Source organism: Podarcis bocagei, assembly GCF_964188305.1.
Source record: "Podarcis bocagei genome assembly, chromosome: 1".
NCBI lineage: Eukaryota > Metazoa > Chordata > Lepidosauria > Squamata > Lacertidae > Podarcis > Podarcis bocagei.
Window position 1 is genome coordinate 30888378 of NC_138125.1, and position 27604 is coordinate 30915981.

The window sequence follows — 27604 nt, forward strand, 5'->3', positions numbered from 1 at the left end:
GCGGGCCGAGGAGCGGCTGGCTGAGGCGGAGCGGCGCCGAGCGGCGGGAAGGGAAAGCGGCGAGACTCGGGCTCCTCCCGTTCGGGGCTGAGGTGGCGGCGACGACAGCGCCAACGTCGCCGAGAGGATCCCGGGTGCATGGAGCCGGCGGCGGAGACTGGAAGCGGGAGCTCTGCGGAAGGGAGGACGACCCTTCCCCGCGGCGCCAAAGGCAGCGGTTTGTGGCCCCTGGAGGAAGGAGGGGAGCGGCTCGGCGGGATCAGCGCGCCGCGCGCTCCGGAGTTGTTTCAAGGGACTCCGGGGACCGGGCGCGGAAGGAGGAGACGCCGGATTGCGCAAAGGATTATCGAAAGGGGGGACCGCGAGTGAAAGAAGGGAATCCCCACCCCCCCACACACACACACTCCCCGTCGGCTCTCCTCTCTTCCACATCTCGGATCCTCCTCCTCCTCGCTTTCTCCCCAGTTACTCTCCAGCATCATTGGCCCGGCCACCACCAGCAAGGGCGAGTAAATTAAAACGTGCTCAGCAAACTGCAAGAGAGATCAGAGGGACAGTGGAAACGCGAGCCGCGGAGGGGGGGCGCCGTGCGTGCGCGTGTAGGGGAGAGAGAGAGAGAGAGAGAGTCCTTCCCTCCCCTAATCTTTTCTCTCGCGCCCACTCTGGAGCTACTCTGCTTCTCTGGACCTTTCCAGAGACGCAGTCTCGAAGCAGAAGGCTGAAAAAAGGATTGCTCTCGCTTGGGTTTTTGTTTTTTTTCCTGGTTTTTTTCTCATCTGTCTTCTCCGTTCTCCTCCTTCAGGGTCTGTGTTGGTTGGTTGGTTTCTTGCGAGACCGGCGAGGTTGGATTATTGGTGCGCGCTGCCCGCCTTGTGAGTAGTGTGTGCTTGGCAAGGAGGAGCGGTGGAGTTGGGAGGAAGAGATGTCTAAGATCGGAGGGAAAATTGTGCTTATCCTTAGCTTCGTGTTTCTGACGACTTGCCTCGATGCGGCGAAAGGGCTGCCCTTGAGGAAACAGCGCAACCACAGTCCGAAGGAAAGGAACTATAAGTTGGTAGAGGTGAGTGGAAGCAATGCATTGCCGCTTGGAGAGTAGGAGGGTCTTACTTAGATGACATTGTTACTCCAGCTTGACTCCCCTTCGTCTCTTGACAGCCAATAAACTCTGCGAGGTCCAGGGTCTTTAAACCCAGGTCAGTGCTGACTTCTGTGATCTGAAGGCAGGTAGTCACTAAAATGATAGAAGTGATGCCTCCCCTTCCCTTTATTGATCCAAATTACATTTGCACAACCAATTTTGTACATTGTGCATATAGTCAACACTACACAGTTTAGTGTTCCATTAACATTTTTTCCCGCCACAATCTCCGAAAGCTGGATAAGGTGATGGATTTTCTCACCCTTCCTGTGTATGCATCCTTTCTAGTAAAAGTGGAAGGTTTTCACATCAGCAGTCACTGCGAGTACATAACCAAGCAAGCATGGAGCTGGAACATGGAGCACCAGGGTGTGATCTTATGTGGTGTTTGAGACTCACAAGGCCACTGTACTTCTAACTTTAAGCATTTGCTTAAACCCAAAAGGCTGCTTCAGAATCTGGTCAGTTTTAAAAGTGAAAGCACGCCAGCAAGTACAGCATTTTTTGAGAGCAATGTGGCAAAGCATTGTCTCTTAAATACAAACGTGAGCTTCAGTGTGAATTCCCAAAATTCAGCAGGGAGCACTTGGGTTAAAGTCCGGCTCTTACACAGATGGCCCCTTGCTCTAGACAATAAGTTTCTATCTCCTCTGTGTAAATAAATAGTACTAACTTTATGGCTTTGGGTGCAGCCTTCATCTCCACAGGCAGATGTAATTGTTGCTGATGGCCTTGGCTACATTCTGAAATCATTGATACCAGTTAGGTGAAGCATTGGAGGTTGGGGTGGTTACTGTTTTTCCATTCTGTTGAAAGCATCCTCTTGTTGCATCAAGGATGGCATCAGCAGGATTATGCCCAGGAAATAATAACTGCATCCAGCGCTGCATTCATAATGTTTTTCTGGAACATCAGAGCCAGCTGAATCAGGACACTGGACCATCTTGTCCAGTATCCTTGTCTCGCTCTGGTCAGCCAGATACTTATGGGAAGCCCCAAAGCTCAACCTTAGTGCAACAGTGCTCTCTCCCCACTTCTGATTCCCACTACTGGCTTTCAGATGCATATTGCTTCCAACCGTGGAAATAGAACATTATGAAAGTAGGAACTTATTTTTCTCCCTTTTGCAATTGCAGCTGAGCTGCACAGGTCATTTCACACATTACTCAGGGCAAACACAAATGCAGGATTGCCCAGGAGTGTGCACTCAAAAGAGAAGCTGCAGCCATTCAAAGGCCCCTAATAAGTGTATCTGCCTGTTAGCACGTGTGTTTGCAATCACATGTCTGTTGACTTCAGGGCGTACATCTTTCGATGTACTTAACACCAAGAGCACTTTGTTTCAAGGGTAGCTGTTCTGCACAATCCTCACTCCTCAGTGGTTGTTGTCCCAGTAACACCTGAGCCTTGTTTGATTACATCTGTAGCCTACCTTTCCTTCAAGGTGTCATAATTGGTTCTCTGACCAACCATTCTAGGTTGTGGGATTACCTGGGAGCTCTTCTTTGCTTGTGGGTTGCTGGGTTTGATAGCGACATTGCCATGGGAGACGAAGCCAGCAGTCGGTCTAGCTTGGCATTTTCTGTTCTGACAGTGAATGATAAAATTGCCTTTGGAAAGATCACATCGCATTTATACCCAGGGCAATTATGCCCACATATGTGGATATAATTGTTTAATATTGGCTCTGAATGTGGTGGTTATAGCCATTGACATATACCTCTGCATATTGAATTTTTTGTTACGCCAATCATGCACGTATCGCAACATCTTGTGGCAATTAATTCCATAGGTTCAGGGATTTTTCCCCCTTTTTGACAGAGATCTTTTATGAGTTGTTCTAATCAGTTTATAGGCAGTTGGTGTCTGGATGTAGTTAGGATTGGTAGCTACATTTGTCATAGGAGTCTGTGTGAGAGAAAGAAAGCTACCTTGTATGTGCACACTAACGTATTTCATGAATAGTTTATCTGTTAAATTTATACTCTGCTCTAGTAACAGGATGCTCTGTTTATTATTTTATTGCAAAGTATATATTATTCTTTTATACAATGGAATTGTCCTTATTCCCAATAGAATAGAGGAATGGCCTGTAGCTCTGCAGTAGAACATCTGCTTTTCTTGTAAGGATCCCAGATTCAGTCCTTGACATTTCCAGGCGAATGTACTCTGTCAGTGTCCACAATATTGAGCTAGCTGGGCCAATGATCCGACTTGAAGTAAGGCAGTTTTGTATTTTTCCAAGTCAACTGTTTTTTTGTTTGGCTTTTTGCTCAGGCAGAGCAGGAATTGTAGAAGCAGTTGCAAAGCATGGAATGACATTCAAGGGGTGGAAAGAAGAGAAATGTGAATTGTGTGTGCTTCAGAACTGAAGAGTAAGCATAGAATCATAGAATGGTGGCGCCCTGAGGATCATGTAGTCTAACTCCCTGCAGTGCAGGAATATGCAGCTGTTCCATACAAGGACCAAACCTCCAACCTTGGTGTTCTCAGCACCAGGCTCTAACCAACAACTCATGGCCATCTAAAAAGGAGCCCCTTCCATTAAGTCCAGGGTCTAAATTTACTGTGTTTCTCCACAATATATTCTCTCACAATATACTCTAATCAGTCCAATTTGCCAACAGAAGAGTAGGGTGACATTTGGGGCACTGAGGAGTCTGATGCTACACGGAGTCTGATGTTGTGGCGTTGTGAGTGTTCAACATTGGACCAAGGCCTCTTGAACATTGCTTTGCCCATAGCTACTGGAAGTTAACACCGAACAGAATAACTTTGACAAAGGCATAAGACAAAGTAGATGTTTTACGAGGCTTCCCATCAGAGCCGCTGCTGGGACGCGTTCCTTTCAGCGTCATCCCTGCCCTGACTGTCCCTGTAAGGTTTATTTTCTCTTCAATTTTGTGGCCAGGGATGAAGGCAGGCGATTCCCTTCTCCGGAGCCCATCTGTCTCCTGCTGCTTATTCCTGACCTACGGGCGTCATTCTCTCCCTTCTTGACGTCTGTCCTTGTCTTGGCAGCAGATAATTGTCCTGTCACAGACAGTGGGTAAATGATGGCTGCAGGTGGGGGCAAGGGGGTGTGTGGTTTTGGAGGGGGGGCAGCTGCTCATGCGCCTTGGCTGAGCATGGAGGAGGCTGGCTTTGCCTCTGAGTGTGGAATGTCTGCCCCACCCAGGGGGGAGTCACTGTTTCTCTAGATGTGCTTTTTTACCTTTTCATTACTTCAGCAATTAAGTGCCCTGGCCCCCTGCTTTGTCCTTGGCTTGAGGTCGGGTTTGCAGGCACAAAACATGCACGGAAACAGCATCTGGCCGAAAAGGGCTTATTGTGCAAAGGAAGGTGCTTTATCCTTCGATAGCAAGCTTCTGTTTTGAGAAGTGCCAAATTATCTTAGTCAAAATGGCGGGGGGGGGGCTTTGTGGTGGGGCAAGAAAGGTCTGAGACAGCGGGGAGCCAGCTGAGAGGAGATGGGATTCATTGGGATGGAGATACTTCATCCAGTTTCTCTGGACAAATAAGTCTGTTGACTTTTCTATCAGGGGAATCAAAGAGTTTCCCTCTGAGGCACATGTTTGAAGAGCTGATATATTCTTAACCCTTCCACACACCCTAGGCGGCATGTTTTAGTTTGCAGTGTGGTGGAAGAAATGAATGAGAGGTCAAATGAAAACAAAGAGCTGATATGAAGCAACAACAAAAAGTACTTTGCAGATTTTCTCGCCACTCACCCACCTAAAGCCTCAGTAACGAGGAATCAAAGGAGAAATTCCTAAGATAAATGTGGGAGCAGTTTTAGAGACCTCCATCGACTGGGGCTGTTGCGACATCACAGAAGTGCAATTCTGACAGCAGCTCAGAATGATGTTCTCAACAAACCTTAAAATCATCTGTTGACAGTCATTTTCTTGGTGGCAACCTAATTTAAGGGGGGGGGGGACAACAGAGGTCAAAAGAGGAATCGCTGTGGTGGAAATGTACTCCTGCACTTGTCTGTTCCAGTGTGAAAGGTGCAGAGACCACTGTTTATGACTGCCCTTTCCAGCTCCTCTTTGCTCATTCATTTACTCCTCCACGCATGTTCAATTCGGCACAGCAAACGTGGCTAAAAGGACCCTCAACCCAGCTCATATTTTGCTAATTATCTCCAGCTGCTCTGCTGCCCTTATGGGCTCCTGGCCTAGGCAAGCATCCGTCTTGACCAACTGGTGGGGAGGAAGGGAGCAGGCGTGTTTTTGGGTGCTCTCAGGGCAACAGGCAGTGGCACATGGAGTGTCATAACCCAGAGGGCACCAGGTGCAGGCCTCTGTGTAACGTCTTTCCCAAGATAAGAGGCCGCACAGATGTCTTCAGCTCACATCTGCTTCACGCTGCCTTCCCTCTCCTCCCCCTCCACCCCAGTTGACAGAGTTGTGGCTGCATTGCTTGGCCAAGCCAGCTGCTCCTTAAATCTATGCTCTGTCAAATGAGACAGCTTAGCGACTTTCTCTCCCTGGATGTATAGATGGGGGAATCCCCTGGAGGTTTCTGCAAGGAACTTGACACTCAGATATATGTCCTGCTTTTTCAACTCTGTTTGGAGCGCATAATTTGTGCTCTGCAGCTGTATTTCAATCCTGTTTGCATGACGGCACCCCTTCTGGTTTTCTGTCCAGCAACTGTGCGCAGGTGGTGTAACTTACATTCTTCAGTTACTGGGGTGCACATGTACAGGAAATTGAGAGCACTTGATCTGCAGTTTCTAACCTTTGCAGCCGTAAAGGGCTTTCCCAGCTGAAGTTGTTGCAACACAGGGAAGGCAAAGGCTGCTTGATGATGTCTGTGAAACCTTTTTAATGCACATTTTTGGGAAGCAACGATTTCTGCCCCTAGTGAGCATAGTAATGTTGAAAAATTCCAGAAATTTTGATGCTACATGTCCCAGGGGAGTGGAAGCAGGATGTGGGATTTCTCCGGGGAAGGTGGGGGAGAGAGACACTGGAATCAGGGAGAGGGGAGGAGACTGACAATATCGTACCCTTCAACATGAAGCAGCCCAAATCCAGAACACCATCTTCCAGGTCTGAAATCCTGTGTGAGTCATGTAACTCATGTGAGATTGTGGACAATGGAAAATGCACTTTGGGGGGCATGGCACACCAAAATGTGCATGGGGGGGCGCTGCATGAGATTGCTGACCCGAGAAACCCTTATTTGGGGCACAGTGCCAAAAAATGCTGATGTGAAAAAACACTTTTTGGGGGGCGAGATGTCAGCCTGAAATCGAGAAAGAGCGACACGCCCAAAATGGCCACTGTACTCTGGGGGGGATGGGAAAGGATGTCCTATTTGGGGGGGGGCAGTTGACAGGTATGCAGTACTTTTCTCGAATAATATAATATACACTTCAGCATTGAAATTCTACAGATCATCAAACACAACAAGTGTAATTGGAACTGCAGTTGGACAAAATCAGCAATCTAAAAACAGCATGACATGTCAGCAACAAAAAGGGTGGCTCTCAGGAATATATCTACTTTAACCCAAGCAGAGTTTATTGTGGTAGAATGCAAGAAGAACATTTGTTTTTGTCTGAAAGTATTAAGTTATGATAGGGCTGTGGATTACCAAACATTTAAACGCTCAAGGTCCCCTACTGCCTTTCCTTCTCATCTAATTAAATCAGCAAAGACTTTTCAAGGCATCTGTAGTGGTGCATGCTCTGTTTCTGACTCACTTACTCAATTTACTGTATTCAGTAAATTTATACCAGGTTTTATGAAAGTTGTTCACATTTCCAGGTCCTCTAGCTGCACATAGAGAATACACCAGCTTCTCAGCCAGTGCCGTTCACCATCCCCTCAGAAACCACCAATTGGTTGACAGTGCAGCCAGTGGCATAGCGTGGGAGAGCAGGGAGGCCGTGGCCCCAGGCACAGAATTCTGAGGGGGCACAACCAAGCGCCCCCACACAGGCACTGGCTTCCAGAGCGGCTCAGGCCCACAGTCAGCAAGTGCAGAGGAAGGGAGGTCAGCAAGGGGCAACCACAGCATTATCTCATCTCCGCTGGCATTGGCGGGGATTCACCTGCCAAGGGCCACACCAGTTGGTGGGCAAGCAAGTGGTGTAGCGCAGCCCTGTTTGGCTCTGGGGACGCTATGGTTGTGTCAGCAGTTTGCCTGCCCCGGGTGCCAGCAACACCTGCTACGCCACTGAGTGCAGCTGCCACCTTCTAATTATTTCCACTCTCACAGCCACCAGCAGATAAATTATTAGCTCCTAAAAAAGCAGGAATTGCGACCTTCAAACAGATTAAGCAGTTGTTAGCAGTTCAGATATGATTTCCTCACCCTTAATTGCTGATATTTGCTCATGCACCTAATACTGGGCAAGTCCACCAGTGATGAAAATAGGCACCCAAGTGTTCCACATTTCTTCCAGCTCAATAGAATTCTCTCTTATTTGGGATGGCACTAAGCACATTGGCTTTTTACTCCAAACTAGCGAGTTTGTCAGCTGATATTTATTTGCTGAAGTCCTTCCTCCAAATTTCTCTAATACTGTTGCTGTCCGGGTCCCTTGTATGAATTAGCAGCCTATAAATACTTAACAGCAGCCCTTTGAACTTCTGCTCTGTCTGCACTACTGACTGCTCCAGTGGGGAAAGGTCTGTTGATTGGCCCTTGTTGGTGTGTCAAGGGACTTGTAACACAAAGTCTTGCTGACTATGCAACCAATTTGTTCAAACACCCTTCAGCTTTTTTTTAATCTATTTATAAAAATGAATACTTCTTTTTATCTGTCCCAAATTCTCCAACATTCCTCCCATCGTCCTTGGGACTTGGTTATCTCCAATTAAAGGACTATAGGAAAGCCACAGAAGGATGTGCTGGGAATGGTGCTTCTCTTTACATGGAAGAAGGGCAGATTCATCCCCTGAATCACTGTAGATGGCAGTGCTGGACCTCAAAATTAGGATGTACTCTCTTATCACCATACTAATCAAAATGCCTAGGTAGACCTTGAAATGGAGAATCAAGGAAGCATCCAAAGGAGGGAATGTTGCAACAATGGGTTCTTCAGCTATCCTCATAGATAAATACATGTTCTGGTCACAACAAAGAGACAGCATTGGCACATACCTAAATGACTCTGCCCTAGAACAGTTGGCTAGAGAACCAAATAGAGGAAAGGAGACCTTCGACTTAGGTGACACTCAGGACTTGATTCCGAGATGAAAGTGTTGTGGAACCTGGGTTAGCTGTTATACTGCCATCCCAACTATAGGTGGCAGTGTGACCAGCTGAGGCAGTGAGTCGTGCTGCTGCTCTTGCTTTTTCTTTTTTTAAGCGCTTTATTGAATAGTCACCATACTTTTAGGTTGAATACTGTATACAGGTTCTTTGGAACGGTTCTATCAATAACATATCAGTTCTTTGGAGAGAGCAACTGCCTTGTGGGGCTCTGCATCCCGAACCAGCTAACTCTCCTGCTTCTGTGTCCCACTAACCACACAGGGGAAGAAGTCTATCTTCATGCTTTCTCCTACACTCTGGTGCAGATAACGTTGTTCATTTCACACTCCACGGCCAGCTTTCCATCTTCTATTTTTCTTTTTTATTGTGGTCTCTTTGCCATCCCATTTCTGCAACTGATTGAGCGACCCATTGTCTAATGTTACAAATACTCTTTACTTTCCTGTCACCTGCTGTGGTCTCATCAAACTGTTCCCCCAGTTTGAAGGAAATCTTGGTGTTCTTTAAACTCCTCCCTGTTTTGATGGTTATAACATCTCCGTTGCAACTGATGATCACGTTGGGCTTGGCAACACCAGCCACCTTCTGCTCTTGCTTGCACTAAAGCTGTTCCCCAGTTAACCAACTGGGAACAAGGGAACACATTGCTATCAGATCAACATTCATGGTAGGCAGCTGCCAGTTTCAAGGAGGACAAGGCTATTGAAGGCTAATAGCCACAATGGCTATGCTCTGCATCCACTGTTGGAGGCTGAATGCCTCTGAATACCAGTTGTGAAAACCACAGGAGGAGAGAGTGCTGTTGCCCTCACCTCCTGCTTGCAGGGTTCCTGTCGGCATTTGGTTGGCTACTGTGAGAACAGGATGCTGACTAGATGAGCCCTTGGCTTCACCCAGCAGGACTCGTCTTAGGTTCTCATGGTTTTAACCCGGGTCTCTCCAGTCCTAGTCTACTTCAACATCCAGTCTCTTTGGATACTCAGGACTTCTTTTCATGAAGCAATTCATATACCGGCGGACCAATCCTAAGTTTCTTTGCTAGGGAGTAAGTCTCATCAAACTCAGTGAGAGCTGACTTCCGAATACATGCGTTTAAAGAAGGTTGGAAAATTTTTATTGAAAAATAGCGGGAAATAGCGGGAAAACGTACACAACGTTGGCAGCATTAAGATAAAATTCAACAGTGTAAATAAGTTTTGATGGATGTAATAATGGAATACTGAATGGTTTAGTTTATGTAAGTACAGTATGCAGGGATTTATGTTATGCAAAATGAACCATGGAAAGAGAAGAAGGGAAGTCATTGATATTTTAAGGTTGTTTAAATGAATATTCTAAAACGTAAAACTAAAAATTATAGGAAAAAAGAGAGTTGACTTTCGAATAAACAGGTATAGCATTGTGCTGCCCAAAAAACTTACTATTCCGTATTATTCTATTACATTGTGAACCTCCTTGAGCATTTTTTATTGGAAAGATAGGTTAGAAAAAGCTTTTGATAAACAAATATGTCATGGATGCGTTAGCTGAGTTTCCTGCATTGCAGGGGTTGGGCTAGATGACCCTTGGGGTCCCTTCCAACTACAATTCTATGAAAATCCTACTTTCTATGAAACCCCACTTTATTTATCAAAGAATCCGGCTTCAGCTTTCAAAACCTGGGGTTTCTTTGTTGTGGACTTTGAAGTTTGATGATGTAGAGAGGTTGGGGGGGGGCATTCTATTTGGTTAAGTAGCGCAAATAAATATTTGAATTTAGTCAATGTGCTTCTCAATTGTGTGCTTCTGGCACACAAGGGACTCACTTCTTAGTGTCTTCTGTAGGTCTGGCTCCCCATGGGCCATGTTTAATCCTTCCCTTTTGCTGCTACTCTTCCAGTAGATTTTTTCCACTGCGGTTTTAAGGGCACGCGCCCCATCTCCAAAGTAGTTAGTGGAACATGCCGCTGCTATATTTTAAGAAATAAAACCATGTTTTAGTCTGTTCGGATGGTGTAGATCAGAAGGTCTAGGGCGGAGAGCATGAACAGAGCTAGTGGGGGCAGCATTTCCGCTCCTAAGGTCAGTGGAGGGTATGGAGCTGCCTCCTGGATCAAAACAATTAAAAGTAATATTGAGGCCTTTTGATGGCCAGTCACCGAAAGGTCTGTTCTCAGTGGTTGGTCAGAACTGTATTAATCCAGTTAAAGACGGAAAGGGCACGGTGCCAACTTAGTGGTGACACACCAAGGACCTGCTTCTTATCTAGGGCTGGAGAGATTTTTGGTTTTATCGGGATTGATGGGAGCTGTAGTTCAGCAGCGTCTGCCACGTGCCATGGTGACTGCCACTGACTTAAATGGTAATAGTAATAATAGTAATTTTATTTATTCCCTGCTCATCGGACTGGGTTGCCCCAGCCACTCTGGGAAACTTCCAACATAATCAAAGAACAGTAAACGTCAAATATAAAAAAACTTCCCAATACAGGCCTGCCTTCAGATGTCTTTGAAAGTTGTGTAGTTCTTTATCTCCTTGACATTTGATGGGAGGGTGCTCCACAGGGCGGGTGCCACTATGGAGAAGGCCTTCTGCTTTGTTCCCTGTAACTTCACTTCTCGCAGTGAGGGAAACGTCAGAAGACCCTTGGAGCTGGACCTCAGTGTCCAGGCTGAGCGGTGGGGGTGGAGAGGCTCCTTTAGTAGTCAGCCATGTAGAGATTGTCTATCAAGTTTTGAGGCATCACATTTACCCTAATATGCTGGCAAGTATCATGAGGTGAACGTGGCATCCCTCTGCAGAGTGACCACTATTTCAGCCCTTTGTGACCATGCCTCCAACCTGATACGTTATCGTCAGAAAACCCTTTCCTCTGAGATGAATTATTTCCGCCCCAGGATTGTGTTAGTTCTCTTTTGTGACGCTCTTGTTCATCACAGGGAGTGGAATCAGAAGTTACTGCACCAAAATGGACAGAATGAAACAATGTGACTCCTTCCTGTTGTTTTCACAACACAATTCAAAGTGTTGGTGCTGACTTTTAAAGCCCTAAACGGCCTTGGTCCAGTATATCTGAAGGAGCGTCTCCACCCCCATCGTTCTACCCGGACACTGAGGGCCTTCTGGAAGTTCCCTCACTGTGAGAAGCCAAGTTACAGGGAACCAGGCAGAGGGCCTTCTCGGTAGTGGCGCCTTCCCTGTGGAACACCCTCCCATCAGATGTCAAAGAGAACAACAACTACCAGGCTTTTAGAAGACATCTGAAGGCAGCCCTGTTTCGGGAAGCTTTTAATGTTTGATGTATTATAGTATTTTAATATTCTTTTGGAAGCCGCCCAGAGTGGCTGGGGAAGCCCAGCCAGATGGGCGGGGTATAAATAATAAATTATTATTATATTATTATTATTATATTCACACCTGAGAATCCAGCATGTCCTGAAGACCCCTTTTCTGCCCTAGCATGCCACATATGGAAGGGCAAAGGTCTGCAGCAGATCGCTTCCTGTACCTGCGGAGCCTCCTTTCCATTTTAGAACCCTGAGTACGGAACCCGTGGGAGGTATTTGGTAGTGATGAACCCAGGAAGAGACAGCCGTCCCTTGCACAACGAAAAATCCATGTACAGACTGAACGCCTAAGTAGAGCTTACGTATATAGTACTTGACAAAGTTTTGGTGTGACTGGTCTCTATTCCAAGGCTGTAGAAATGTTCACACAGGGAAGGAATATGCATTATTTCAGTTGGTTTATATGCAGGGCCAACCTGATGTTGTGGGGCTACAACTCCCTTCATCCCTAACGGATGGGAGTTGGGAGTCCAGCAACATCTGGAGTGCTAAAGGTTCACCATACCTGCAGCTGTGGCAAGGAGGTTATGCCAAAGATTTCACAAGAAAGGTGAAGGATTGCAGGAAGAGGCACAGAAGCATTTGGGCAGCGGGCAGTTGGCTTTCCAGGGAGCCAAGGTCCTTCAGAAGGCTGACGGAAGATGGATAAGCGAGCATCACAAGAAGAGATGTTTTGCTTTCATGGAAAAAAATAGTGCTGCTATGATTCGTAAAGATGATGGTTCCTCTTACCAGGTATGAAGATAGCCGTGTGTTAACTTCCATATGACGAGCAAGAATTGTTTTTAGGTGACCAAGCAAGGATGCTGTTTCCTAAGAGAGTTGTTTCTGCGTGTTTTGTTTCTTCCAGGCTATTAGGGACAATTTTTGAAAGCTAGCAGCATGTAGGTCTTCTTAGAAGGCTGCATTCTTTGGGGGTTTTATGCATCTTAATACTAATTTTCCTACATCTTTGTTTTAGCAGCTTTACAGCTCTTTAGTTTAATTGAAGCCCATGGATGTAACATCTCTCTCTCTCTCTCTCTCTCTCTCTCTCTCTCTCTCTCACACACACACACACACACACACACACACATATTCTCTTTGACCAGCAGGACTGACTCAACCATTAGGCAGGGTGAGGCAGCTACATCAGGTGGCAGATGCCGTAGATAGTAACAGCTGCTTGCCCACCCCTGTTCCCCCTTAAGCTAGCCTGCTCTGAGCCACCTAAGGTATCCTGCTGCCTTCAGGTAGAGTGGAGGATGTTGTCCTACTGCCCATGCTGAAGTAAGGTTCAGTTTGCCCAGCCCAATTGGATTCTGTACATTGGACAGGAGGGGGCACCATCTTGTCCATCGCTTCAGGCAGCAAAATGTCTTGGACCAGTTAACTTAGTCAAAAATGGCAAATCTTGCAACTGTTCTCAACAGTTCTCAACTGTTCTTATTGCCCCGGGGGAAAGATCCAAGAGACAAGGCCGATCCCAGCAGTCTAGAATGATCACACTTTCCTCAGCCTTGTATATGAAAGGGGGGAGGCGGATGTTACTGCAGCCCTTTTGTCACTGCTTCGCCCCACTCCTAAATAAAACAGCAGAGAGACCAACAATCTCCCCGCTGCTTTCTCTTCCTTTCACTGTGGGAGGGGAAGACAGGCTTCGGTCCTTTGATGTGCAGGCCTTGTAAATCCATTGATGATGCCTTGTGTGTGCGCTCATGTGAGTCAGGACCAGCCCCAGTTCCCTTTGAAGTGCTCCAGCGACCAGGATGAAAGTGGGATGGAGGGGGAAGAGTCCTTCCCAAGCCATCAAGCCCTAATTGCAGGTAATAGTGCCCTTCCGTGTCCCATATGGGGAGGCAAGCATCCCTGTTTCCCCTAATCTTGCAGTTACATTCTGGGCTCCTGCAGTGAAAGGAAGTAAGCACACAGGGAAGAGGCTCAGAGAACTCAGCCAGCAGGTTGGGAAATAGCTCCTGGCTGCAAGATGCACGAGGGAACAGTCGGAAGTTCCTTGGTGAAGAGTTTAAACTACCTAGAGCATAGGAAGATCTTTTCTAGGGATTTTGCTAGGCTGTTGCCAATTCGTACATTTATTATTATTTTTTCAAAAATGAGGTTAGGATGGGGGGGGGGGGAGTTTGCACCAGTGTGGCAATTTCATTCTTACAGAAGGTGGTGGCGCAGAATGCATGAAAAGGAACAGCAATTGGTTTGTGCAAACGGTGTGGCGGAGGAATATATTAGGGCCTTGGTTTCTTCGCTACTCTGAAACTTACAGCCATGTCAGCTTGTTCCATTATAGTGGAGGTTGCAATGTTTGGTACTTTTTAGATCAGAGTGAAGGTGCCATGATAGAAGTCAGCAAACTAGAAAGTACCTTAGGCTCAGATCATGGAGTCAGTCTAGCTCTGTACTGTTTACACTGGCTGGCAGCATCTCTCTAGGGTTCCACTCTTTGCCAGTTCTGTCAAGATATGCTGAGTGCTGTTGAGCATGTGCACCAGGTATTGGAGCAGGGGTTGGGGGCAGTTAGCCCTTTTTTGCCATACCATATTCTGGATGCACATACAACTCCCCACTCACCTGCTGCTGTTTCCTCCTTAGGAAAAGCTTACACGTCACTATAACAAGGTATATAGCTTGTTGTAGGCTGTTTTTGTCAAGGAAAATGGCACAAGGTAGTAAGTATTAATCCTGCCCCCTACTTACTCGTAGGGGCGCTGTGGGTTAAACCACAGAGCCTAGGGCTTGCTGGTCAGCGGTTCAAATCCCCGCAACAGGGTGAGCTCCTGTTGCTCAGTCCCTGCTCCTGCCAACCTAGCAGTCTGAAAGCACGAAGTGCAAGTAGATAAATAGGTACCGCTCCAGCGGGAAGGTGAACGGCCTTTCCGTGTGCTGCTCTGGTTCGCCAGAAGCGGCTTAGTCATGCTGGCCACATGACCTGGAAGCTGTACGCCAGCTCCCTTGGCCAGTAAAGCGAGATGAGCATCGCAACCCCAGAGTCATCCAGTCAGGGGTCTCTTTACTCACTCTTACCACCATGATCCTTAGGCCCCTTCAGTTGCTTATTGGCCTTATTTTTCAAAGCTGGGAGATCCTATTGTGGATTTCTTTTTAAAAAATTAACTCCAATGCAAGTGTTTCTGTATGTTGAAAGATGTTTATTAGTTGAAAGGCATGAATGCAATGCCAGAACCAATAATTGGCCAGTGTGGTGTAGTGGTTAAGAGCAGTGGACTCCTAATCTGGTGAACCGGGTTCGATTCCCCGCTCCTCCACATGCAGCTGCTGGGTGACCTTGGGCCAGTCACACTTCTTTGAAGGCTCTCAGCCTCACTCGCCTCACAGAGTGTTTGTTGTGAGGGAGGAAAGGAAAGGAGATTGTTAGCCGCTTTGAGACTCCTTCGGGTAGTGATTAAGTGGGATATCAAATCCAAACTGTTCTTCTTCTTATTTGCACATGTATGCAAATAGTTTTTAGAATCTCTCCCCTCCTGGTTATGGATTCCGTGTGATGCTTCTGCCATGCAAAAAGGTAAAGATGCAAAGTGCGGCACGGCACCAGTGAAAAGCTATCGTGGGGGCCGCATTTTGATGGTTCTGTAGAAGAAGAAGAAGATAGTACCAGAAGCATGTTAGTGAGCAACCAAGGTTTCTGAGCCTGCAGGCTAGAAATGGAGAACATGTAGCCCTCCAGATATGGTTGGATTACAACTCTCACCATCCCTGATCACTGTCCATGCTGGTTGGGGCTGAAGTCCATCTGAAAGACTGGAGGAGATTCCACACTCCTGCTGTAACAGAGAAAGTTGAAAAATAGCTGGGCTGGCATGGGGGGCGGGGCCTCAGATCAAACTCATTCGCTTGTGTGTAGCAAGTAAACTGAGCTTAAATGGGGTGGTCCTTGAAAGTTAAAAGAAAAAAGCACAGGGATAATGTAGACTGAGTCATGAAGGACTGATCAAAAACCAGGTGAGATGCACTAGCATAATTATCTGTAGGTGTTCATAGTAAGCCCAAGGTATAGGAATGTGCATGCTTAAATATGGTGTGTTTGAAGAAGAAGAAGAGTTTGGACTTGATATCCCATTGTTCACTCTCCTTAAGGAGTCTCAAAGCGGCTAACATTCTCCTTTCCCTTCCTCCCCCACAACACTGTGAGGTGAGTGAGGCTGAGAGACTTCAGAGAAGTGTGACTAGCCCAAGGTCACCCAGCAGCTGCATGTGGAGGAGCGGGGACGCGAACCCGGTTCACCAGATTACGAGTCCACTGCTCTTAACCACTACACCACGCTGGCTCTCTTGATATCTCAGACCAGTATTCTGGCCCATTCACAGCTCATTAATCCAGTGGGGCAAGTTGCTGACATGCCTAGTGCCCACTCTTATCTTGCCCCTGGTGTGAGAAAAAGAAAGCAGCTAGATCTCAGTTTTCATGAGGCAACGGAGAATGGTTCTGATGATGCTTCCGTTGCTGCCTCTCATTGCCAGATCTCTACTTCATCCGACACGGCTTCAATCAAAGAAGACGAAATGCCGCAGTCTAATAAGGTCCGGAACCTGAGGCGAAATGGACGGGCCATGCCACACAGGCAGAAACGCCGTTGGCCACTGCAACATGCTGCAAGGAACCAGTTGGCATCACTCCAGCCAGGTGGCGCAACCCAGGAGGAGAGCACGCCCTTTGTGCTGGACTTGAAGAACCTGCCAGGCTTAGCCAACGTGGACCTGAGTGCCCAGAATCCAAATATACAGGTAGGCCAATGGGCTTAGGGCTGTATTGATTAGACTCGGAACAAACAAACAAACAAAAAGTGGCACCATCTGTAGTTCACTTAGAACTGACCCGTGCTTTGGGGTAGTTGGTCTTGACTTGGACTCCTGGAGCATGGACAGAAGAGGGAGGGAGGGAGGGAGATTCCATAGTTGCAGAACAGCTGCCAAGAATGCCTTTCTGTATGCCCATGTCTCAGGGGTTAGATGCAAAAAAGACTAAAATCCAAAGAGGTGCCTTCAGACATGAGGATTATTGCATTAGTTTCCCTAGCTATAATGCTAGCACTTCTGTCCCAGTTTCTAATGTTTCTTTTGTACTGCGTTACCTGTTGCATTATGGAACGGTCGCCTTTCGATCGATATACAGTGGTACCTCGGGTTACATACGCTTCTGGTTACATACGCTAACCCAGAAATAGTACCTCGGGTTAAGAACTTTGCTTCAGGATGAGAACAGAAATCACGTGGTGGTGATGCGGCGGCAGCAGGAGGCCCGTTAGCTAAAGTGGTGCTTCAGGTTAAAAACAGACCTCCAGAACGAATTAAGTACTTAACCTGAGGTACCACTGTACTGCCATGTCACACTAAATTTCATTCACACCAGTGGGTGTGGTTTGGCAAAGCAACAAACACCATTGGTTTAACACAAAGAAAAACGGCTTGTACTTGTTTTTGAAACGCAGGGCTTGTGCATAGAGAGCCCCAAAAGCAGAGTTTAAATCTCATTGTAAGACAGATTTAACTGAAGCATAGGAAAAGGTTTTTTATCTTCTTTTTAATCAATCAATTAATTTAATAACAACAACAACTATTATTTTATTACTATTTTATTACTATTTTATTTACACCCTGCCCATCTGGCTGGGTTTACCCAGCCACTTGGGCGGCTTACAGCATATCTAAAAACATAATAAAAACATCAAGTGTTTAAAACCTGCCGATACACGACTGCCTTCAGATGTCTTCTAAAAGTTGTGTAATTCTTTATCTTACTGATATCTGAAAGGAGGGCATTCCACAAGGAGGGTACCACTACTGAGAAGGCCCTCTGCCTGGTTCCCTGTAACTTCGCTTTTTGCAGTGAGGGAACCAGCAGAAGACCCTCAGAGGAGGACCTCAATGTCCGGGCTGAGCGATGCAGGTGGAGACACTCCTTTGGGCATTCCAGCTCCTTAAGGCAGCTGACCCTCCCCCCCCTTTCAATAAAACAGACTGAAAGGTAAGTTTAAAAATGAATTACTTACAGTTACTAGGTCTCAATACTTGCATTTTCCTTAGTAAAAACGATAAAATGCAAGTAAATCTTCTTAGTTGAGAAATATACAGCAAGAGCAGCCTCAGATACATATATGTGAGACAGAGTAAAGTTGAGGCATACCTGTGCAGTGTGGCAGAGAGAAAGGAACAGGAAACAGGCCTTACTTCCCCCCTCTTTGGAGAAGAGGGGATGTGACATCATAGAGCTACTCTAGTAATCTAGGACTCTATGGTCCTTAACCCCTTCACACACTAAGTAGCACTGTTGGTATGACTGCAAATTTCCTACATAGTCTCCATGAGCACGATATGCTTCTTTGTCTTGTTCAGTACTTTGCAAAGTCGCTAAGATCCTCTTGTAAAATGGTAACTTCATCTTGTGCTGCAGCCCTAAGCACACTTACTTTTGATGTGGCTCTACAGAGCTTAAGTGTGACTTACTTCTAAATAAGCATGCATATACTCTTGCTTATGGTGGTAGAACTACTCCCACCTTGCCCTCCCCTGCCCTGTTAAATGGTCACAGACACTTGGCCATGCAGTGTGTGACTTTTGAAAACAGCTTTCTTTAGTATCCTTAGTGGCTTATTATATGCACTTAAGTAGAAAAGCAGTTTTGCAAGCAGGGTTTGGGACATGACCTAACTGGATTGATAATGGGGCTCCATGGAGAATTATTGGACATTGAGTGAGTGTCTTGGTCAGCACTAAACTGAGAGAGAAGTGGTAAAAGCTCGAATGGGCAAATACATGAATGTAGGATGTACTGTTGCTCTTAAAAGAACCCCACAGTGCTTTAGTGGTGGTGCCCCATAAACCCTCTTACCCAGTGCCATTACTTGCAGGTGACCATTGAGGTCGTGGATGATCCTCAGGCTGAGATGGAGATGGACCTGCTGAAGGAAACTAGCAATGACTGGTCTCTGACCTCCTCTGAGTGGCTGTCCCACAAAGACCTCTTCTGGCCGCTTTTCTGGGAGTACACGGACCCCATGGAGGAAGGGGAGGAAGGGGACAATTTAGACATAAGGAGCAGGGGGGAAGAAGAAGACGATGACGAAGAGGAGGAGGATGACTACACTTCAGAGTATGATGAGGAAGAAACGGTGCTGAGTGGAGTGGGAGGTGACTGGGACCAGCGGTGGCCCCATCAGAAAAACTGGATCTTCAAAGAGAAGTATAATTACGGTGAGGCTCCCTTTGCTGCCCTTGGTAGGTCTACAGAGCTGCGTTAACTCATTGACTGTTAAAGAGCAGGAGAGCATTTTCAGGAGAGAGCAAGAGGGTCTTTTCAGTTCATTATCCCCTCTGTTCCTCTCCAGTTAAGATGAGTGGTCCAGCTGATTTGTTATGGGGAAATCTGGGGTGTATCCAACTGAAATGCCTGCATTATTCCAGTAATCCCAATAAGCATCCTTCCATATTTGTGCTTTCTCTCCTGTACATATGCTTGAGAATTCCTAATTTAAACCCATTTGTGAAGTTGGTGGGCAAGGTCTGCTTTATGTGATACTAACTCGTTATGCAGACTGAGAGAGAGAGAGAGGAGAGGAAGATTTGTATGTCCTCTTTTTCCGCTGTAGATACATCAATGTGACAATTGTGTATATTGGAAAAACACTTTTGCTCTGCCCTTCATATTGCATAATGTGCGTGCATTTTGCAACATGAAATGGAAAATATAACCTATGAAGTGACTGCAAATCAGGCCCAAAATATCTTGAGCCGTTAGGTAGGCACTGTATGGCCAAAACCAGACCAATGTGCAAAATTCTGGGAATCACAGCTTTCATTTAAAAGTGGGGTGGAGTGCCTAGCAGGAAAAGCAGGTGAGGTGGCACACGCCAGACTCCTCTTCTGGATTTCTAGCTGCACAATATAGGTTTGGGTGACAGATCTAGGCTGCTGGGTGATAAGGGAGAAATGTGTGTGAGAGAGACCTTTTTCTTATGCTCTCCAGACTATGAAGATGAAGAGGAGTGGAGCCCTTGGTCTCCGTGCACTGTAACCTGTGGCACTGGCAACCAGAAAAGAACCCGGTCTTGTGGCTATGCATGCACTGCGACGGAGTCGAGGACCTGTGACCTGCACCGCTGTCCTGGTATGCCTTTTCTCCTTCCACCCCTGCCTTGTTTTCTTGTCTGCCTCTTGTTCCCTATTCAAAGCTCCTGCAGTTAACTGCAGCTTTCTCATCTGTAAAGAGAGTGACCCCTCTATTTTGAGAGGATCCTTTTTCAAACATCCCAAGAGGACTGGGGTGAGTTTCCAGTAGGGATGCTTGTGGTCTGACTCTCTGGCAAAAGGTCATTTCCATTTTGACATCTCAGGTGCTGAGAACACCACTCTTCTCCTCATGGTTGTATGTTCCATTTGTGCAATGATTTCCACTTGTGCAAAGGAGCATCTTTCCCCTCTCCTTCCCTGCTCTGTGGCCTGTGCCTTAAATCTGCTCACGGGGTCCCTCCAGCCCTCTGGAGTAGATTGGGGGAGTGTGGGGAGAAGAGAGGGAAAGGACGTTTTGCTGCACAAATGGAAGGCGTTTCTCAAACAGGGTAATTGTTGCATACATTGCTCTCGTGTGTTGATAAAAGTGCTGCGGTTGCCAGCATAAAATGGCTGCCATCGGCTGCAATAAAAGAGGTGAGGTACTCTGTACTGGTGAGTACTGTTGCCAAAATCACTGGTTATGTGCAACCCCGTCTCCTATTTTACATTGCTTGCACGAAATGAAGCACTTTGTGAAAAGGGGTGTCCCGCTCCATGAGGAATTGGTTTCAGAGTAATGGTGGCTCTCCAAATATTGTTGGACTTCAGTTCCTATCACCCCTATCACAGTCAGGCATAATGGGAGTTGTTGTTCAGCAATAACTGATGGTCACAGGTTATCTATTCTTGCTTTCAGAAAACCATTTTTTCCCATCCTGATAATCATTTCAGTAACTCCTTTCTTTTCTCTGACACATTTGATATATAAGGCCATCAACTGAAAGCCTACTCAGAGTGTTGTGGGTCAAAAGCAAACTTTGGGCCTATATGTGTGTGTCTGTGTTTGTCTGTGTCACATTTTGGCCTGGGAGTTGTGGACAGAAAATGTGTACAGAGTTGGAGATTGAAGCCCAGCTCCTGTAACACCTTTGAAGTGGCATGTGGTTCCCCCCTGACCCTTTTGCTTCTGTGCTTCCCTCAAGGAGTAGATGGGGAGTTGTCTCTTGCCACAGAAGAGACACCATTTGAAGCTGAGAATGCCACAGAGATCCTGAACTCAGGTCAGTAAATTCCAAATGAGCACAGCTACGCTAAGAAATTGCACAAGGAGCTGAGTGAGTGAGTTGATCATAATCTTAAGGTTGCCTCACTTTGTTATGCACACACCTGTATTCTCTCACTCACTTTCTCTCTCTCTCACTCTGTCACACACGGCCTGCACTTTTGAAGTTTTCACTTGCTCCTGCCTAGGCAGAGGGGGCACCTTTCCCTTCCCAGGTTAAGGCCACATTTTGAAAGCACACCGCTTCTCTCCCTGGGCTGCCTTTTCCAAGCTCTGTGCTGCTCTGGATCAAAGGGGCAGAGCCATTAGAGAGACTCATTTAAAGGATCTCTCTGGAATGAGGGCTGGGAGGCGGGTGGGGGAGGACATTGCCATGGGGAACATTTTTCAGCCTGAGAAACGCATTGCCTCCTTCCAGGGGCTGTTTGCCGCTGCTGCACATGTCCCAAAGCAGAGGTGGATGGGGATATTGCCAAAAGTGGCCAGGGCAATGGCTATGTCGCTCCCCTTTGTGCAGTAGGCTACATTCCAGAGGTTTATGCACACCCTCACATTGCTCCATCCTGCACCCATCCAAGCAAGAGGCATTGCCCCAATTCAGGGACACATTCCCGTCCAGCAAAATCGCTCAAGTTGAGGGCATGTAGCGGGGGCCAGTGTGGCATGTGACTTGGGAAGAGTCCCAAGAGGACAGGGAAGCCTAGAATAGGGCTTCCCAACTTGGATCTCCAGATGTTTTTTGGACTACAATTCCCATCATCCCTGACCACTGCTCCTGGTAGCTAGGGATGATGGGAACTGTAGTGCAACAATAGCTGAAGGCCCAAATTTGGGAAACTCTGGCCTAGAGGGTCACATTCAGCCTCTTGGCCTGTGATTCCCTGCTCCTGATTTAGTACCACCCAAGATAAGCTGTCAACGGCATATTGTTTTGTCTGACGGCCATTTCTCTCTTCCCCCTGTACCCTTTCCCCAGATGTGGACAGCTGTGAGAAGTGGCTCAATTGCAAGAGCGACTTCCTCAACAAATACCTGAGCAAAGTGTTGTCGGACCTGCCCAGCTGCCCCTGCTCCTACCCGCTGGAAGCCGTCTACAGCGCTGTCAACCTGCGGGACGAGCGGCAGGGCAAGACCTTCCGCTGGCGAGATGCCAGCGGGCCCAAGGAGCGGCTGGACATCTACAAGCCCACGGCCCGCTTCTGCCTGCGCTCCATGCTCTCCCTGGACAGCACCACGCTAGCTGCGCAGCACTGCTGCTACGACGAGAGCGCCAGGCTGATCACGCGGGGCAAGGGGGCTGGGGCCCCCAACCTCATCAGCACCGAGTTCTCCCCCGAGTTGCACTACAAGGTCGATATGCTGCCCTGGATCCTCTGCAAAGGGGACTGGAGCAGGTACCACGCCGTGAGGCCTCCGAATAACGGGCAACGGTGTGCTGACAACCCCCCAGAGGAAGAATACCTCTCTCAGTTACAGGAGGCCAGGGAGTATTAACGCAGAAAAAAAACCCCAAAAGACGTGGAGAGCAGAACATTTTTGGTCTCCCGCGCGACTAGGGAGTATAACAGGGCCTCTTTTCTTCTCTCTCCTCCCCTCAGCTTTTATGTCAACAAAGGCCTCCGCTTCAGAATGGCTACAGAGCCGCTGCTTGTTTTGCATTCCCTTGGTAACCAGGTAGTCTGTAGGAAACCTTAGTGCAAACTCTACAGTGGCTTCTGCCCTGTCTTCTACATAGGGGCCTCCAGTTTCTTTCCTGACTTCCTCGTTACCCAAAAGTTGCCACAATTGGCCCAAATGGGCTGTACCAGAAGGCTTGCTATGGCCATCCTGAGGGATTATAGGGAAGAGCCAGAGGGAAGGGGGGAAAAGGTGTCTTTCAAAAGGCCCATTGTGACTCGTTTTATACTGCACACAAGCTGTCGCACAAAGGCAGACTGGGAGATCTTATGGCCTAAAACTCTAATCGGGTGCTTGAAGGTTTTGCATAGAGTCTGTAAGCAGTCTCAAGGTGGATGACTCAATACACCTAAATTCTGTTTTTAGCTAAAAGGGAAACTTGGTTGGACATATTGAGAGTGACAGATCTGGCTTCAAGCATCTGTTGTCTTGATGTAGTCCTGGGGCAAGAGAAAGGATGATGTTCCACACAGTTTGGGAGAAACTGGGATGGAGGGGTGCTGGATTGTGTGTGCGTGCTTTGGGATGTAAGTTCTGGGATGTATTGTGAAAACACATCCCCTAAAGTGGATGAGTGGCAAATGAAGCCAACCCTTCTTGCTGGGTTGATAGAACAATCTGGGTCTCATTTCTACCCAGCAAGTCTGATAAGGAAGCAAGCAAATGTTTTAAAACTTATTCTTCTCTTCAGGCCAGAGGCAGGGCAGAAAACTAAGCCCAACTCATTTATAAGACTCCAGGGGAGGAACTGAACATCTTGCCCTTCTGATCATTTTGTCAACACAAGCATTTCGGCTTGCAAGACGGGACAATCCTGAGCACAGTTCCCCCCCCCCAAAAAAAAACCCTGAACCAATTGGAGGGGCAGGGGGAGGAGAGTTGGGGGCAGGGTGAAGTCCTTGTTCAAGGCTTCTGCTGACAAGACTCAATAGTTGAATCCTAAGCCAGGTCCTCGGAAAAGTAGCAGTTCTGAGCAACCTCAGTCAATAGCATGGGAAAGAACAAAGTCCATGTCCTCCAGCCAAACCATTTCAATTTCATATACCAGAGGTAGCCAACACAATTCTTTCCAGTTGTTGGACACCACCTTCAACATCTGGAGCTCCAGACAGCACAGCCAGTAGTCAGGGATGATGGAAGCTGTAGTTCAGCCACATCTAGCCACCCCTGATATAGAACTTCATTCTGAGTTTTGGATCTGATGTTTGGCAGAGGATTGGTTGGAACAACCCAGTCATGGATTTCTCACATTGCTGTTTGGTTTCTCAACTTGGGAGGGAAAGATCCAACTTCCAATTTTCATCTTTCTGTTTTGTTTTGGGATTTTAACTTTTGGTCTAGTTCCTTTATCATTGGCAGTAAAGGGACGGGTTTGCCTCTTGATACAGTGGATGACAGCTGGGTTGTGAGTGAAGGAATTAGTCCTAGAGCTATTGGTGCTCTAGAGCTTTAAATAAAGCAAGCCCACAATTCTGTGCAAAGTAGTTGTGCAAACTTGCATATCTGTCTTGCACAATTTAGTCTACTTTTCCTAGTTTTGAAGAAGGGCAAAGAGCCATCAGACTGAATCCCTTGTTTTCTCTTCCATTTTGTGAAATTTTGCCAGGCATCAGCTGGAAAGGTGTTCCTTTTTTTTAAAAAAAATAAACTTAAAATTTTAGGGTGCTAAATTTTGTACTCAGTACCAACTTCCACATTTGCATGCAGAGCATAGCCGCCACCATTTTAGTACACTCTGGTAGCCAGAAAGTCTGCCTAGGCGCTCCTAATCTTTTCTCTGTACTTTGAGAACTAGGAGGTTTCTCTTCTCTTAATATTAAAGGTCATATTTTCAAGATTCTGTATTATAATGTAGCTTCTGCATTATCTATCATGCAGATTCCTACGACAACGTTCACCCTTCCCTGATGCTCTGTAAGGTGTTTGCCAGCTTGGGGACACATCTCTCGTTCCTGCTGAAGTCAATAGCAATAACTCTTAATTGGTTTGCAATCAAGTAAGATTGCTACTTTGACCTTTATACCAAGGTTCTTTTGAGCCGAGGCCACATTCATGCCATACTTTTAAACCACTGTTACCATTTTAAAAAGTTGTGGCTTCCCTCAAAGAATTATGGGAGCTGTAATTCATTCAGGATGCTGAGAGTTGTAGGAGAAGCCTATTCCCATCATAGAGCTCCTACAATTATTTGGGAGGAGCTGTGATTATTTATAGTGGTAGCCTAGTGCTTAAAATGTATCATGTGAAAGTGGATTTGGCCGCTGACTCCAAGGACAGGAGCCTTTTGTTGGACGATGATCCAGAGTCCAGAACCATCTTCTTTCACAGGACATGCACAGCCAGAAATTGGAGGCTTGTGTGCTGTCCCTTCTTCTACCAGTTTTATTAGTGATGTCTTAAGTTTATGGAACTTCATCTTACGGCCTTTAGTCCCCTTTAAGTGATGATTGGCCTTAGAGGCATTCCAGCAAATTTTGTTGTGTGTTCCTGGCGGCACAACATGTCTGGCAGACTCCATGATGGACAAGCCATGATCTCAAGATGTTTGGACCACTCAAAAGACTGTTGGGGGAGAGGAGAAGTAGGTCAGCTTGGGCATTGCAACAAGGCCCTTCTTTCTTTTTAGAGTATCTCCTTAAAAAAAACCAAAGCCTCTCTTTCTCCCTTAAAGCTCACGCTTATTGCACAGGACTGACACAGGCTGTGGGACTGGGATGGTTCTGCTATGGCATCTAGTAGCTACATTAGGAATCAGTAGGTCTGCTGTCTTATCTGGACTTCCTGAGTGAAAAATGTACCTGCGATCCTGGAAATAACGAAGGTGCTAGGGAGTTTTGTCCTATTCTATTGCTCGCTTCTATCTTCTGCTTCTGTCTCCAAACAGAATCTTAAGCTGGTGCATTTTGCTGCATTCAGTGGCTTGGCTTGTTTATGGCTCTACCTTGTAAGTTGCTACCATCAGATGCTGTCATTCTCTATCCCAGGATTAGGTGAGCTTTTCTGTTGGGGGCCACATTCCCAGGCAGGAATAGTCTGTCAGGGGCCACATTCCAACAGCACGTGGGACCCAGAGTCAAAGGTAGGTGGGGCCACCTCCTTGCTTTCTCTCTCTGCCACCCTCTTTCCCCATATTTTTGCTCTGAAACTAGGTCCAGGACTATGTCTTGGGGCCACAGGTCACGTCCCCCTCCTCCTGCTGCCCTTTTTTTGTGGCATCTTCTCTCAGCTCAGGCTGTTGTGCTAATAAAACCAAAAAGTGTGCTGGCAGAGAAAATAAGTGTTTAGGAAGAAGAAGCATAATGAAATAAATTTGAATACTTTGGGGACTACAGCAAGTGCAGGCAGATGAATGCGGAAAGTTGCTGGTGAAGCCAAAATGAAAGCTGCAGCCTGCCGCTTACTGATTTTTGTACTTCCAGAGCTTTCTTATTCCACACCCCTCCTATTCCCTATCACAGCCCTGCTCACATCTGATATAGCGGGGTCCGTTGTCAATAAATGTTGATCTTTAATTGCTCACAGGCAAAGAATAGCCAACTGTTGACCCACTGGCAAAATGTGTCCCACAACAAAAGGTAGGCATAGCTTGACCCGGCAGTGGGTGGAGCCAAAGTGGGTGGAATTTGAAGGCTTGCAAAATAGCTCTCACCCCTCAATCCCTTCTCTCTCTCTGTCTTTGCTCACATACAAACACGTAAAGGGGAAGTGATTTTTAGGAGGACTTCTCAAAGAGCAACAGTGAGACTAGATAACAATGGGGAAAGCCTTAGCTTTCATCATTGGGTGGGTGGAGCATGTATGAGTCACAGATGCCTGTCGGAGTTTGATCTCTCTACCACTAGCGTATCAAATGCCACTGTTTTCACAAGCACCTTAGACTCCCAGAAAGTGTTGCGGTCTCATTTGGGTGAGTATATACCAAGGAACAAGGGTTTATTTTTATACCATGTAACTAAGATTCTGTCTGGCGATTTCTATTTAAGCTATATTAAAAAGAAAAGAAAAAAGTATTGTATATTGTCCCTGCCACATAATTTTATTGCTATATCAGCACACTGTTGTATAAAGATATTGTTAGTTCAACAAAAATGGCATTAACGAGATCTCCTTTATCTGAATTTAGATGAAAGCACTTTATTTCAAAGTACATGTGTTTGTGACCAACATTATTCAGATATAATATTGCTGGGCGGTTTAGTTCATTTTGAAATGGACGACGCAGCCCCAAATGATGCGCATTTTAGTTACGTGTCATTAGCTCCGTCAGTCAGGACCCAGGGAACTTTGCAATCTCCCTGGGCATTCTGTTGGGTGAACCTAGGAGAAAAGGGGCATCCAGGTATTTTCTATCAGGGCAAGGACACACAGAGAAGGAAAACCCCAGAAGAATCTTTGTTCTAGCTTGGCTAGGAACCACTCTTTCCTGTGGCATTTTGAGATTCCTCGCTGGGTGGGGTGGGGGTGGAGGTGGGGAAGGGTCTTTTGGGAACTGCACACTGCCTTGTTTTCCAAAGAGGAGTGAATGTTTTTGATGTGGTTCTGTGGATTGGAGGATTGGGCCAGGTTCCTACTTCATGGCTGGTTCACTCGTCCCAAGTTTTTCCACTGCTTTTCAGTCTTTTCCTTGTACAGTATTTATTGCTTGTAATGATTATGATAGCAGAAAGGAATGGACATTCTAGCAGTGCTGAATGAGACCTCGCTCTTGGAGGATATATGTGTGTGTGTGAAGTGCCAAAAGGTAAGCAAGATGACCGTTGTCTCTTTAAATGAATAAACTCTATTGTTAACAAACTGCAAATAGCCCATGTCTCCGTTATTCAGGGCTGGTGGAAAGTGAAGACCCTTTCTGCACCTTAATCCTCCAGGGTTTGTAGAATCAATCAAGAGCTGGAACTCTTAATCTCTTGTTTCACCAGATCTCCAGGGTAATGAAGTAGGTAG

General features: G+C 46.6%; 1 protein-coding gene and 1 long non-coding RNA gene across 4 annotated transcripts; one reads left to right on the plus strand and one right to left on the minus strand.

The window, feature by feature from the left end:
- ISM2 (isthmin 2) lies at positions 1-27461 on the plus strand. Of its 3 annotated transcripts, none has more exons than XM_081173779.1 (6): positions 1-1060; positions 16174-16437; positions 18561-18903; positions 19676-19816; positions 20904-20981; positions 21960-27461. In XM_081173779.1, the coding sequence occupies exons 1-6, from the start codon at positions 923-925 to the stop codon at positions 22475-22477; spliced, it is 1482 nt and encodes a 493-aa protein (XP_081029905.1). In that variant the 5' UTR covers positions 1-922; the 3' UTR covers positions 22478-27461. The 3 variants fall into 3 exon arrangements, with proteins under 3 accessions (XP_081029905.1, XP_081029907.1, XP_081029906.1); XM_081173781.1 differs by lacking the exon at positions 1-1060 and adding an exon at positions 1083-1193; XM_081173780.1 differs by lacking the exon at positions 1-1060 and adding an exon at positions 12775-13505.
- On the minus strand, positions 14815-17836 carry LOC308575996. The gene is made up of 3 exons (XR_014002997.1): positions 17703-17836; positions 15404-15476; positions 14815-15282 (listed from the first exon to the last, which is right to left on the minus strand). It is a non-coding gene; the product is annotated as an uncharacterized lncRNA (long non-coding RNA).
- Positions 27462-27604: the final 143 nt, after the last annotated feature.

Excerpts from the sequence above, each read along its gene's own strand:
- ISM2 (XM_081173779.1), top strand. The coding sequence starts at position 923 with ATGTCTAAGATCGGAGGGAAAATTGTGCTTATCCTTAGCTTCGTGTTT. Across the intron at positions 16,438-18,560 it reads CCCAGAATCCAAATATACAG|GTGACCATTGAGGTCGTGGA; the intron begins GTAGGCCAATGG and ends CATTACTTGCAG. Across the intron at positions 20,982-21,959 it reads CACAGAGATCCTGAACTCAG|ATGTGGACAGCTGTGAGAAG; the intron begins GTCAGTAAATTC and ends CCCTTTCCCCAG.